Source organism: Patiria miniata, unplaced genomic scaffold (assembly GCF_015706575.1).
Source record: "Patiria miniata isolate m_02_andy unplaced genomic scaffold, ASM1570657v1 HiC_scaffold_18, whole genome shotgun sequence".
Taxonomy (NCBI): domain Eukaryota; kingdom Metazoa; phylum Echinodermata; class Asteroidea; order Valvatida; family Asterinidae; genus Patiria; species Patiria miniata.
In genome coordinates, this window is record NW_024037056.1 from 10,791,048 (window position 1) to 10,805,849 (window position 14,802).

At 40.1% G+C, this 14,802-nt stretch overlaps 1 protein-coding gene across 1 annotated transcript in view; it reads right to left on the minus strand.

Moving 5' to 3' along the window:
- LOC119724571 (kinesin-like protein KIF13B) overlaps window positions 1-14,802 on the minus strand; it is a 97,116-nt gene that overhangs the window by 58,680 nt on the left and 23,634 nt on the right. The window contains exons 3-6 of the mRNA XM_038195676.1: window positions 14,201-14,293; window positions 9,287-9,470; window positions 8,230-8,314; window positions 7,386-7,520 (exon numbers count right to left, since the gene is read on the minus strand). Of these exons, the coding sequence (XP_038051604.1) occupies window positions 7,386-7,520; window positions 8,230-8,314; window positions 9,287-9,470; window positions 14,201-14,293 (497 nt within the window). The remainder of the gene's footprint in view (window positions 1-7,385; window positions 7,521-8,229; window positions 8,315-9,286; window positions 9,471-14,200; window positions 14,294-14,802) is intronic.

Genomic DNA, 14,802 nt, shown 5'->3' on the forward strand with positions numbered 1-14,802 from the left:
TTAAAATGCTCGCATTTATGCATCCAACAAAAGTTGATGATACCGGTATATGGAAACGCAACAAATTGACATGTTGCCTGATATATAAAGTAAGTTAGCATTGTACACGATAAGGCCAAGTAAAACTGTACAAAAGAATGAATTACATGTACATGTACATGTAGGCAATATTCTGTGCTGTCAATCCCTATTTTGAAGGCAACCTTCACTTCGATCCCCTCATGAGATTTTAAACAAGCGCGAGTGCACAGTAAGCTCTGGCGTAAAATGTGACGCCGATGGCACATATGGAACACCATACTTTTGGTCAATTTTTGGGACAGACAAACAGACAGATCATCTGACCAACCGACCAACAAGTGGCATGTGTAGAAGCTCCTGCCAGAGCTTAAAATTCACACCGGCCCACCTTTTGGGGACATATTTCCTAATTCTGGATACTGTCCAACCACACAAAATGGCGTCCACCTTGTTCGAGGAAGATGTTGTACAGCGCAAGTGCGAGTGCACAATAAGCTCTGGCTGTGTTACAAGAAGTCTTGCATGAAATCGATCAAAATGACCCCTTCCAGAGCTTAAAACAATGTGACGCTGATGGCACATATGGAACACCATGCTTTTAGTCAATTTACAGGGACAGACAGACAGATAGACAGACAGACCGACCAACAAGTGACAACAAGAGCTTAACAATTTGATAAAATCTGAGAGGAAATCATTCTCAGTCAAGGAAATCTAGTACAAAAAAAAATTAACTTTGGAATGAAAGAGAACCAGTGCCATCTTGGGAAATAACCTAATGGCCATTTTGACTTCTTTTTTTTATTGAAATCACAAATGTATTTCCGTATAAAAAAAATTCAAAAAGTATTGAAAAACAAAGTCACAAAAGCATTAATGTAATCATCAAATCTGGACACAACCTTTGCTTTCGGAGTGAAAACAAATTAATTGAGCGGGTTTCAAAATCTCATTTTCGAGGCGGATCAATTTCCAAGATGGCATTGTGTCTCGATTCGTCGGGGGAAAAACTCTCCCAGACTAATTTCATGCCGACTGCAATCTGTGAGTTTATAGCGAGCGGGGCCTCTAGGGTGTTTCTGAGAAAAGAAATCACCGCGTCTTTGTGATCTTCCGAAACAATAATGAAACCTTTCTTACATTTGGCCGTGGACATTTTTATTGTACGGCACAACTTTCTCTCCAACAAATTTGTCTCTCAGAATTGAAGGGGCATAGTTCCAACATCCATGCATGAATCTCAATACGCAGACTTTAATGAATTAAAAACCCTCCTATGCAAGCGTGCATTCTGAGCCATGCTGTTACTTGGGTCAAAACTGGTCAAGTTACTTGGGTCAAAACTGGTCAAGTAACCCATTGGTGTGTTAAAAGTATACCAGGGGAAGTGGAAGGAAACTTTGACTGTTGGTGACCTTTTAAACAGCAGGGGGGGGGGGGGGGGTAACTGAAATAAAAAAAAATAAAAAAAATCCAAGCAAGGATGAAGGGTGAGCTGTTTTTCTCCTTTCTGAGCTGGGGCCGATTTCACAAAATGCTAAGGCGCATCTTAGGAAGGGTAACTCGTTTTAACTCGCGACTCGTCTTAGGATCGATTTCACTAAACTTAAGACACGTCAACACGTCCTAACTTCCTTAAGAACGCCGCTGAACTCATCTTAACCTCGGACTGTTCTGAGGATTGTCTCATCTGATTCAGGCGTGTGTTAATTTGGAACTGGAATCATTGCTGTTAAGACCAGTGCTGGCCTAAAGTTATAGTTTCGAGGAAGAAAACCGCTGTAGAAACAGGTTTGAAAAATATTTCTGATTCGTGGGTAGTTTGAAGAAAAATAGCTGATTTGCAAAGTTTTATTATATGCCAACACCTTTGTAGTCGACTTTTGAAAATAGAGTGATGAAACGGGGAGCAAGAACGACTCTATTGTACCGGTATCTTGTGTAGAACTACATGTACCTTGCGTGTGAAATTTATTGAAAAGAGTCATTCTCAGGTGAAAGTTCATGTTCTATGCACACACGCGGTAAGTTGGTTTTGCGCGTTTCTTTTCAACGACTGTTTCGTCAAGCGGTAAAAACAAACATGAAACAGTTATCAAATTGGTACCGGTAGTTTTGATGCGTCTTGCTTAAGATGTGTTGAGTGAAATCGGTCTTAGGACGCGTCTTTAAGCTAAGATGGATCTTAGAGCGGGGACTCGTCATAAGTCCTAAGAAAGTCTTAAGATAAGATAAATTTTGTGAAACTGGCCCCAGAATTTATTTACATGTACAGCAAAAGTACTGACAATGAAAAGTCTGCCACATAAAAATATCCATCTTCGTCTTCGAATTTTAAGACATACATGTACTTCTTTTTCCATCGGTTCAAATCAACAATTCCCTCTTCTCATTTGACAACAGATTTTGGGGTTCACAATTTCTCCTTTCGTTATTTTTTTTAAAACAGTGACACTGACAAACTGAAACACATGTCAGAATACAAAAATCGACCAAATGCTTTTGCAAGTGGAAGCGGGCCGATTCAATAAAATCCCTCCGCGAATTATAATCCACTGCACATTTTCATCGATTGAAACAAAGGAAAAAAATCAAGCTTTCAAAAAGCTTCCAACATGACCATCAATGCCTCTCCACGACTGAATTTTTTATGAGAGGCAGAAAAATATTCCGACCAGTTTCGACCGGAATTCTCCCCAGAGATTAGGAGCTGGAACGCTGCTCTGCCTTCAAAGTGACAAGGGGGCTTTTGGAAGATCGGAAATTGATTTTCCTGTGTCACGGGATGAGGGCCCTGCCCCGGAATATTTATTTATTTTTTCTGATTTGTAATGAAGGGGAGGATCTGCCAAAATATTTTCTTAATAGGGAGTTTAATAACTCGGTGTCTTTAACTTTAAATGGTGGGTCAGTGGTGACTGAATAAGTGCTGTGCACCATTTGTGTTGGTTGATATACCTACCAAGTTTCAAGTACTGAATGTGCCATTGGTTTGTGCACATTGTTGAATTTTGGAGGATTCAGGAAGATTACTTGCCAAAAAATCCACAGGGAGTTAAACTTTAACCCTGACTCCATTTAAGCTACTAAGAACTCCCAGTAGTAATTTGTAGTATGCAGTACTCTAGTCTTTTAGTGTACTTGTAGTATTTTGAAGCATTTGGCACTTTATCTGAAATACATGTAGACTGTGGAGGGTAGGTAAAGAACACAGGAAATTTGGGTGGTTTTTTTTCTCTGATAAACTGTATGGTGTTACAACTTAGGGCTTTGTATCTGGGGGATAGGTATACATGTAGTCTGAAAACAGTCTCAAAAATCTCTTGCAGACGATTTAGAGTCTGAAATCGACCAGCGTGTCATTGGCTGATTGACCTTTGATGTACAGTTGTAGGGGTCAACTTAACCCTCCTATGCAAACATACATTCTGTGCCAATTAAGTTGTCCTTGCAGTCAAAATCTATCAAGTGACTGTTTTCAACAGTTAAGAGCTCCCAGCCTACATTAAGCAGGATTTACTGGCTGTGACCATTAAATATAACTTGATACAGCTACATGTATGCTTTGACTATAGGTGATTGATTAAAGCAAGCTGTGCCTACCAGTTGCCTGCTTTTGACAGTTGACTGAATTTGACTAGTCAAAGCGTTTGCTTGAAATATGATCTGACTGTTGGTGACTAGCCTGTGTTAAAGGTATAGCAGGGGAAGTGGATGGAGTTTTTGACTGACTGTGACTGTTCAAATAGCAGGAGGGTTTTAAAATGGCTATGATGCATGTGTACAAAAAGAGCACTGCATTCCATGTGACATTCAAGCATGTACAATTAGCCAATCAGAATACAGGAAGGAAGAATATCGTCAAGGTGCATTGCAACCAATAGGATTTAAAAAAATTTGAGGGCATTGCCTGTCGTTATATTCGTGTATGGGATCACTTCACAAGTCTAGGGGAAAAGCAACTTCATGGACCTGGCCAAGCGCAAACAGTCAATGGTGCCGTGAATACAATGTTGAAATCTCCAGTGGGAAAAACGAACAACATGCTCACACAGGTTTGCACCCTTTTGGCGCAAAATACGCACAACTAATTTTATTTTGAAAGTGCACAAATCCGTGGCGTCTTTGCGTGAGCGTCAGGCGCCGTAGGCGATGCGCTCGAATGTCTGTCCCAGTGGTCTCCCCCAACTTTCTCTCTGCAACCACTGACGGGGGGTGCTTGCGCATGGAGTCGATAGACAAAAAAAATATTATTACGTTATTAGCTTTTTGGTCCCCGATGCAGATATGCGGAATCGACCCCAGCTGTTTTCAACTGGAGCAAGTGTGAAGGATGAGCTGATATGTGGGCCGACTGATGCCGAGGATGCGTTAAGGGGTGATTTGGGCATCGCGTGGGGACCGGCACCGTGCTGTGAGTAAATATTGGAAGAGTGTTCACGTGGAAGACGTTAGATTGGTTTGGGATTTGGGAATGATTGGATCGGTTCAGGGAAGGGGAACATTCTTCCTTCATCTACCGGTACTTGGTTTGTTTTCTGTTCTATTTCAATTCTTTGGGGATTAAAGCAAGATTAGGCTTGCCTGGCAGAGCTCGACCTGAAAGTCTCAGTTTTGACAATATTTATAGTTAGTGACTCAGTCAGTCAGGGAGTTGGTCAGTTTGGTTAATAGTCAGTCAGAGACTCTGTATGTCAGTCGGGGAGTTGGGGAGTCAGTCAGTCAGAGACTCGGGGAGTCTGTCAGTCAGTGGCTCAGGCAGTTGGAGGACAATAGACTGGTTCCAGCAATAGCCATGGATGTAAAAACCTGAGCAATAACACATGACTGTATAAGCAGCAGCGGCAGAATGGTTTTCAAACTGGGGGCATCACCAAAAAGGGGGACTTGCTCAGTGAAAGGCTCGTGCAGCAGCACATTCAGCATTTATTGGGGGGGGGGGGGGGGGGGGGCACATCCGTGCTGAAATGGTGACACGTTTTTTTTCACCGGACACTTGGCCTCCATAAAAACAAATAGTTGGGGGGGAGGGGGGGATAATGGTACCGGTACCATCTTCCAAAATAGGGGGCGCTCTTCGAAACCGGCCATTATGCAAACTACGCATTATGTGCCCATTTTCAGGGCGCATTTTCAGGGGCTTGGTTTTCATATTCCTCATTCATATCAGAACTCTCTAAACCATTTTGGAAAATGATTAATACTGAAAACGTATTATCCCAAATGTTACGGCCAGTTTTGTTTTCATCCCGAGGTGGCACATTTATGCTCGAGGGGGCACATTTATGTCCGCAAAGGGGGCACTTGGGTGAATCGGGGGGGGGGGGGGGGCCCTGACTGTAAGATCATATTATTGAGATTATTTTGAGAGAATACGGAGAAATGATTGAATTTGCGAGTTTCACGTTCTCAATATTTGCTTGTGGTGTTTTAAAATCTTCAATTGAGATTATGGTGAGCACCAGATCCTAGAATCACAAATCTTAGAAATTTACTAAATTTCTTCTTTAGCTTTCCGAGATGTTTCATTTGTTTCGTCTACATGTATTTAGAGTGACTTTAGTTCCTTCCTTTCTTTGTCCCAATTTTTAACAGGGTTTTAAACCTATGTCAATTGCTACTTTTTTAAAGATATTATTAAAGATATTTATTCAAGCCTCACCCTTTATGGTATGTAGGTTATTTCCATTTTATCACGCTCTAAAAATTTGTATTCTGTTGTCTCACGTTGCCCTTGATAATGGCATTGTACGCATCATCAGCTATGCGTAAACCCCGGTAGATTACACATCCCAAGAAAGACCCACTTTATAGTGAGAGTGAAAAATGTATGAAGGGATAACATGTCTGGTTGTCATGGAAACTAATGCCCTGACTCAAACTATGGAAGAGATACATAAATTGGGCAAAGTAGTAATGGACACACCTGAGAAAAAAAGTTTGTACGGTGGCTGTATGGGTATACAGAAAGTAAAATAGTATAAATAGAAACAATCTCTTAATTGGGGTTAGGACTAATAATAAACAAAAGGAGAAAATTTGAAGCTCGACAGAGTAAAAAAGAAAATCAAACAAAAACTGAAAATGGAAAGAGTTGTAGCTGATGATGTTGCATAAACAGAAAATTCAAATGAATGCACCTCCCCAAGCATTCCTCATACCTCAACGAAAATGGTTGATTCTGGAAATAAAGCATTTCCTTTGTCTTACCATACGAATGGGTATTCCATTTTCCTAAAAGAGGGAGGTAGAGAACACGAGGGAAAACACAAGACATGTAAAGACAGCACTACTGGGAAAATGAAACTACGAAAAGCAACGGCAACACAAAACATTTTAAAATTGAATCGTGCAAGTGAAACAATGTAAAACCATGAGTACTAATATTCACCTCTCAGCAAAAGCACTCTGATAAAATGCAACTTTCACTTCAACTTTCTAAAATATTTTTTTGAGTGAAAATTTTCAAATTTTGTTCTAATAAGCTTGGAGCTTATAAGTTCGGGGGCAACTATAGTTAACCATACATGTACATGTACATGTACAGGGTGAGTAAAAAAAACCGTAACCCAAATGTCGGGAACATTGTTTTAGTGAAGTTCTGCATGTAGCATTTTCAAAATCTAGGGTATGAAAGCCCAATTCATAAGCTTTCTTTTAGTACAAGATTCATTCAAATCACTCATGTACTTTTCAAGTTACGGAATTTTAAACACAACCACCGTTTTAAAGTTCTGTCCACGATCACAAAAAAAGTGTGCGTTCTTTCAGCAAAACAAAAACAATTCATCACACACATCCTTATGTGATTTGTTTTCGTTTTGCTGAAAGATCACTGAACTTTTTGTGATCCGTGGACAGAATCTCAAAACGGTGTTGTGTTTAAAATTGATACCAAAATTATTTCTGTACCTTAATTTAATCCAAAGAACTTCAACAGTGTTGCACCGAACTTCGCCGACCTCATTTTTAGAAAAACGGCTTTGGAAAAAAATACGAATTGCTCCTGAAAGGGCAGTGAAAAACGTTTTTCAGTTTTTCCACTTTGGGGGTATATTTTCCCCAAACAAAAATGCACCATGTGAATCTGATATACCTTGGCTACTCAAAAATACAGAATACCTAAAAATCAAGTTTGATATGAATTTTCACATATATCTGATTTCAGGCGTCGATTACTCAAAACAAAGTTTTGGGGGACATTCTTCGCTTGCCCGAACTTGCTCTATGGTGTTGCAGTTGTAAAACTAGCTTGGGAAAAGTAAAAGTCTATGCTTCTACGCACTTAAAAAAAAACTGAACTTCTTCTTCTGCAGAAATTGAACCAAATTTGACTGTAAGATTGTAAGGGTGTGTGTACTCACGTCTGTCTCTATATCCGTCAGGGTCTGCGTCACCGTGATGTTGAAGACCGCGTGTGACCGACTGCTCTCCGAGTTCATGTTGGTTGCCGCTACGGTTCTGGACTTGTTGCCCTCTGACATCAAGGCATCTATATTCTACATTTGCGGTGAAAATAAACGAGTTTTCTAATGCGCTGTTCAGTTGGGTATTAAAGGATATCCAATCCCCTGCAAATCTGTGATCCCCTTCGGAGTTTGAGCCCTCCCAAGGCTATGAGCCAGGGCGTGTGTTCGTTTTGGAGTTTTTTAGCCCCTTCATAAGGCCGTGAGCTGGTTAAGGCTGTGAGCTTCCCTAAGGCTGTGTGCCCCTTTAAAGCTGTAATCCCCTTTAATGAAACAACCTTTTAAAGGGCTTGAATTCCAAAATGGGCTTGAATTCCAAAATGGGCTTGAATTTCAAAAGCGCTTGAATTCCAAAATGGGCTTCAATTTCAAAAAGGGCTTGAATTCCAAAATGGGCTTGAATTTCAAAAAGGGCTTGAATTCCAAAAAGGGCTTGAATTCCAAAAAGGGCTTGAATTCCAAAATGGGCTTGAATTCCAAAAAGGGCTTGAATTCCCAAAAGGGCTTGAATTCCAAAATGGGCTTAGATTCCAAAAAGGGCTTGAGTTCCAAAAAGAGCTTGAATTCCAAAATGGGCTTGAATTCCAAAAAGGGCATGAATTCCAAAGAGGGCTTGAATTCCAAAAAGGGCTTAAATTCCAAAAAGGGCATGAATTCCAAAAAGTGCATGAGACTCAAAGGTGTTTGTTGTGAAATTCAAGTCATAAAGATTCCATTTAAAACTTCAGGACGTTGCACTTACTTCGAATGAAGACACAGCTAATGTTGACAGACCGTCTACGTACGGTCCGTAGATCTTGTGTTCTCTAACTCTCAAGTTTTGCTTCCTAAAAAAAAGAAAACAAAATCAGGGTAAAATTTTTGGATCAACATAGTCAAACATTGGATTGTGCATATTATCTTTCAAAACTCCCTCAACCAAATTACATGTAAATACAAAAATACAATAAACCTTCTCAGTATACATGTAAACAAAAAACTGCATTCTCATCAAACTAATATTTTCATAGCGGATAAATTAAAGCCGTTACAATGATTGTCAATTATATTCTTCATTTTGTTTTTTAAAGGAATCTGCACAAATCAGCTAAACACTGAAAAAAGAAAGTCCACACTCCATTGGAGGGGTCACAATTTTGAATGTGATCGTCTTATGATAACGTCATTTAAATGTATACAGACCTTTGGGGAATGTTGTTAGCTACATTTTGATACCCTGTTTGCTACCAAAGACTGTAAATCGTCCAAGATTGACAACGGTTTATGAAATATGATGCAGTTGGAAAAGTTCAAATTTAAAGAGTACAATGTACTCAAGTCGAGTGGAAATTGCTGTGTTTTGTGACACTAACCGAAACAGACGGCAGGGAATATCAATCACAAAGTGCTTGTATGCATGGAAGCATGCGAGATTAAATAACGTGGGCTTTTATGGGCACTGTGCAGGCGATAGGGGCCAATGAATAACGGGCACGCGTGTTGCCCCTTAGCAATTTCTCCTCGCGTATCTCTTAAATTGCAACTTTTCAAAAACTGCATAATTTTTCCTAAACCGTTGTCAATCTTTGACGATTTACAGTCTTTGGTAGCAACGGGGTATCAAAATGTAGCTAACAAAATTTGCCAAAGGTGTACATAAATGACGTTATCATAAGACGATCAGATTGAAAATGATGACCCCTCCAATGAGTGTGGACTTTCTTCTTCTTTTTTGCGGTGTTTATCACATGTACATGTATAGCACAACAAACTCTTTTTCTTTCATTTGACACACCCACTTTCCAAGAAAAAAAACTCACCCCTTGGGATCTAAGAGGTCCCTGACTTTCTCATTGTAAATCTCCATGTAGGACACTTCCACTTTGAAAGACAGGGATGGGTCGTCGTCGTGCTCCGCTATGCGCTCAAACAGCGTGTCGCACAGCCGCGGTATGATCCCCTTGTTATCCTCCGTTCCCATCATGCTGTAAGACTTCCCCGAACCTGCAGGAAAAAAATGTGGAAATATTATTGATTGAGAAAGGCAGGGCTTCATAACTAGGCGGTTCTTGAACCGCGCGTCTTATCTGCTTTTGCGATTATCTTTAAAGAGCGACCTTTGACTTTGGTGTGTGACCTTAAACATCATTATCATGTAAAGGTTCCCATGTTGCATTTACAGTGTTTGACCCAACTTTGGTTCCAATTCGGGCGATTCACAAGGTAGTGCGCCACCAAGAGTTTGCCACAGAGAGTTCATTTTTCCCAATGCATTGTGGGAGATGGTCGACAAATTCGCAGCGCGGGACATTTGAAATTGTTCGTTTTTCCGGTCAGTAGTTTCGTATGCGTATGATTCGAGTATATGTTTGCCCTTTTCTTGTCTTTTTATCAATATGGTGATTTTTGGTAAGGCGGCAGAACGCTATGCCCAAATCTACAACAAATTAGCTCAAGTTGTCTACAGACACTCATTCAAATGGGCCATGTTTTGTCGACCGTAAACTTGCAAAGTTGACTCTCAATGGCAAACTCTTGGGGGCACACTGCATTGTGAATTGCCCAAATTGGACTTGAACTTTTCAAACGAGACCAATTTTAAGAAAATTTAACCAAAATACTCATTACACGTATCGGTATTCTGTAATGTACAGACATACATGTAGCAATTGAAGTCTCTTTCCTGAACAAAGTCCAGGTGAGACAAAAATGAGTTTAAGTTAACTGCTTTTCAATTAGATTGTCCTTTTCCCATCAATTATTGATTCTACGTTCCCTCATATCAGGTTTTCTTTTGGTTAAGAAAAAAAAGGAAAATTTTCTACTCTTTTTTTTTTCAGTTCAAAAGTCAAGAACAATTTTGAAAAGTAAAAACTTTACAGGAAATTGCAGACTGAATTACTGAGCTCAAATATCTCCTAGAATAATTTGGTTCTCATTTTTTTTTTTTTTTTTTCATTTTTTTTTTCTTCCCATTTTGAATGATCCTTCATTGATCTCCCTGGACAATCGTTTGGTTTCCCGTTAACTTTGTTTTTCACATTTTCTTTTTTTCATTTCAGATTGCCCTTCCTGTCGATATGTTGATGCAGTGCGTCCTAGCGGGCCGCAACACTTCTGGCGATCATGTTACGATGACGAGTGTTCTTCAATCAATGGCGTGCAGGGCCGGCAGTGGAGGGAGGGGGGGGGGGGTGTCGGACAAGAGCGGGGCTGGGGATAACCGTGGGCAAGTTCGATCAAGGACCAATGGTAAACTAGCGGTTGGTTTTTGACGTACATGTACCTAGCGCATGCACGCTCAAGTTGAAGTGCGAACGAATCTAATCGTACTTTTGTCGTGTCAACGACATTGAGAAAAAAGGTGGTCGCTCATTGAAAAGATTTATTAAACACTGGATGTTTCTGTTTATTTACACATATAAGTGATTGTGTAGTTTTAAGACACCTTAAATAATCGCCATTATTATTGCACAATGGTGACGAAAGTGACAGACTCGTAAACTAACATGGAAAAACTATACAATGAAATGAAACTTAGCACTCGCACACAGTTTTTGTTTTTACAGCATTTTTGACAGTTGGTCCCCTCTGCACTAAGCTATGAAAAATTGCTGTTGATAACCAGCCATATCGTGGCATGACCAACCGCGGGAGGCATGGTCCTGAATAGTCGACTAGACTAGTCCAATCATCGTCGACTAGCGTGAGTTCGATCAGAGTTAGTCAAACTATGGTTAACGATGGCTCTTGATCGAACTTGCCCCACGTTGTAGCCAAATCCATCACAAGTTCGGTCACAAGTAGATTCACAGACCGAAACCAGTGTAGTTTGCTGACATGTTGGGGGGATTCACCTGCAATTGCTGGTCTGGTTTCAGACCTTTCTTTTCTCTAGCTGCGTGTGACCGCTGTGCAGTGGTCTGTTTTCAGACCCAATCTGTACAACAAATGCCCTTCAGATTGCGAAACAGTCTACTTTGAATATGCCTGGATGCTTACGTGACTATCAGCTTTTAAAAACAATTAACATGATTTAATCATGTTAATAAAGGTTAACACTTAACATACCGTATAAATCACAATTAAAGGGTAGCGATATAAAAATGAGTTTGACGACAAGAGAAACCCTCAAAGGATAAAAAAACAGAGCACAATTTTGAGGACTTATGTAGCTTTGTACATGTACATCCCTCCCCCAACAAAAAAATAAAAGAGTTACTGACTGCTTCTGCCCTCCATCCAGAAAATTTATCTAAAATTTGAAATGACATTTTGTTATCCGTCGACTAAATTGTAAATCCCTAAATCACATCATGCAGGCCTACAATATACGTACAACTTAAAAATACTTTTTGAAAATGCTCTGAACACTGATCCCCACTTTCCAGAGGTCATTGAATCTTAGAGATTTACGCCGAATCAAAAAGAGTCTTCTGACGATGCGGCCCAAACGTAAGAGGCAACATGATACCTTGACAACCGAATTTAAAGCAACAACGATCGACAGTTGGAAATCTAGGCTCAGTATAATCGAAAGACGGACGCTATATCCCTCGATGAACTTATGACCGGTCACAGAAACAACACTTTTCTGAAATAGCGACAACATTTGGCTATAGGCTGCATATGTGGACTGGGTATTATACTTGTTTTTTAAAGCTACAGTCCATCATTTGCAGCTATCCAAAAAGACACTGGCGTAAAAAGTGTTGAAAAACATTCTCGGTTAAGGGTAGTAAGGGGACTAAACTCTCTACGAAATTATTCTTCTGGCACGCTGTCATTTTGAAGAAATCAATGAAAGAAGACCTTTCCAACAATGGAAAGGAACGTTGGAAATTTCCCGCGTGCGGTTGCTTTATTCGTAAGATCAATTTGCGACATTGCGTAGCTGCAATCGGCTCAGTGAGAATGTGTCTCTGACGCTGAATTCGGGCCCAATTCAAAACATGATAACAGCAACTTTTGATTTGAAATCGAGATCCTAGAATGCTGTTTTTCTCGAAATATACAGCTGAAGCTGAGCTGAAACTTCATCACAGGTTAGTACATGTAGTTCAGCACCCTTCTTTGGATTTTGAGCACGCTTGTTGCTTCAAACGAACAAAATGCACAAATTACAAATGATGGACTGTACCGGTACCTTTAACTCTGTGTACGAAGCGAGTATACTTTTGACAAGATTGTAAATTGTTTCACTTTACGTTTTTTAAACCTTCTGGGCTTCTGGGCAGGCAGGCCTTAATTATGGGTTTTCAATAGCCCCCCACCCCCCGGCTGCCCCACCCAAAACGTGGGGATTGTCACTTTTGAAGTGACAAAATCCCCACCCCTCGGGCAAAATTTAATTGACAATCTCTGACATACATACATGTACGTGAAGCGCACTAGTGATTGCCTTTCCATATAGTGATTGCCTTTCCCCGACTCATAGAGTCAGAGAACAGTTGATACATGTAGGTACGCATTAGTCATCAAAAGTACGGTTATGTCCTGGCTTTGATACACTTTTGACCGGTCACGAACCGCACTGTTCCAAGACAGTGACAAGTTTTCGCGTTCACCGCAGGCTGACATTGTGCACTGAGAGAGCCTAGCTTTTAAACTGAGTGCATTATCAAAGCGAGTACACATTTAGACAAGCGTGTACATTCACATCACATCTTTGAAGCATAATGAAAACGGGGAAATTTTCTATTTTCTTAAAGCGCTGTTTCAGGTGGTTTTTCAAAGGTAAAACCACGGTACAGAAATTCTTACAGTTTTCTTCTTTTTTTTTCAATTGCATTGGCTCAAATATGGATATTGACCTTACTAAGCCAAACATGACCTCCAGAAAAATGTGCACACTTGATTTGCTCAAATCCAAACTACCACAACATACATGTAGCTTATTTCTGTGTTTCAGGTATAGCTTAAGTCTAATTTTGTGCAGATCTGAATGCCAACAATGGTTGAAACTTGGTATGTGTATCGATCTTCGCCTTGTCAGCCACCTTGAAGTGCATGTTTTCATTTCACTGGACAACGCATGAGAATACCTTAATGTATTCATTGTTACTGAATTAAAATAACACAAATGACCTCAAAAATAGCTCTTTAATGCAAAAGGTGTATTTTTAAGCTCTGGCAACAGAGCTGCTTCAAGTCACTCTGGTGTTGGTCGGTCGGTACCCCCCAAAAATTGACCAAAAAATGAACCTCCTAGCTCACCCATAAAACTGTAAGTACCAAATTGTAATTGTCAAAAACATCAAACAAAATACAATAAATACTTGACAAAATTGTTTGTGGCAATTTGTGAAGTTGTTTATGAAAATTTTGTACTTGGAGGCAAGATAATGTGTGGTAACGTTACAGTCAGGTGGTATTTTTGTGCCTACGAACTTAGGAAGTTAGGGGTCTTCTACACACCTGTCACTATACATCACCCCTGCCTCTGGCCCTGTGTCAGTTTGATGAGTCTCCAGGGCGAAGGAGTGAAGACAGAGTTGTATTAGATGGTTGCTATTATGTTGCATTGTCACTTTCAACAAATGGGGAAACTCTTATTTCAATTGACAATCACGACCAAGTGAGTAATTGTATCATTTCATGCAAGACTTTCATGCAAGACGGTCAGAGGTTATTGTGTAATCGCACTTGTTTTTCAAATGGAATTTGTAGACAGTAGGAAAAAAGGCCAGCACAAATGCGGGAAAAAGTCTGTGAGGAAGATCCTTAATGTTCACCTGTCTGGCCGTAAGCAAAGATGCACGCGTTGTAACCCTCAAAGGAATTGTCCAGAATGTCCAGTCCTAGGCACTTGAAAACCTTCTCTTGACCTGTAGAAGATGACAACCAAAAAAGGGAAGAAACATTGAGTAAAAGGGTTTTCTCAAGACTAAAATGAATCTAAATCCAACAACAAAATCTGGACTTTCTAAGCAGGGAAAGAGATTCGAGGAAAAAATGAAAAATCCATGAAATAATTGGCCGAGGGTTCGAGGGTCACCGAGGGCCCAAGAGCAATGTAGGGTCTATGGTACACCGGTATGTTTGTATTGACCTTAAAAGCACCTCTTAAAATATCTATTTCTTTTGTTTTACGCACAACTTTTATAGTTAATGGTAGAGCAGATCATTTGCAGCTATCCATAAACTAACTGACCAAATTATCTGGTTCTGGTTCTGATTCTGTCGGTAAAATTCACTCAAGAATATCACACCAACTTTAAACCTTCATCCTTGCATCCTTATAGGCCTACTGTATGTATGAGGAAAACTTCCAGTAACACCGGGGCGAACCCCTTCTCTTTATAGTGATAAGTGTTAGCTGGGTTCTTTTAAGTGC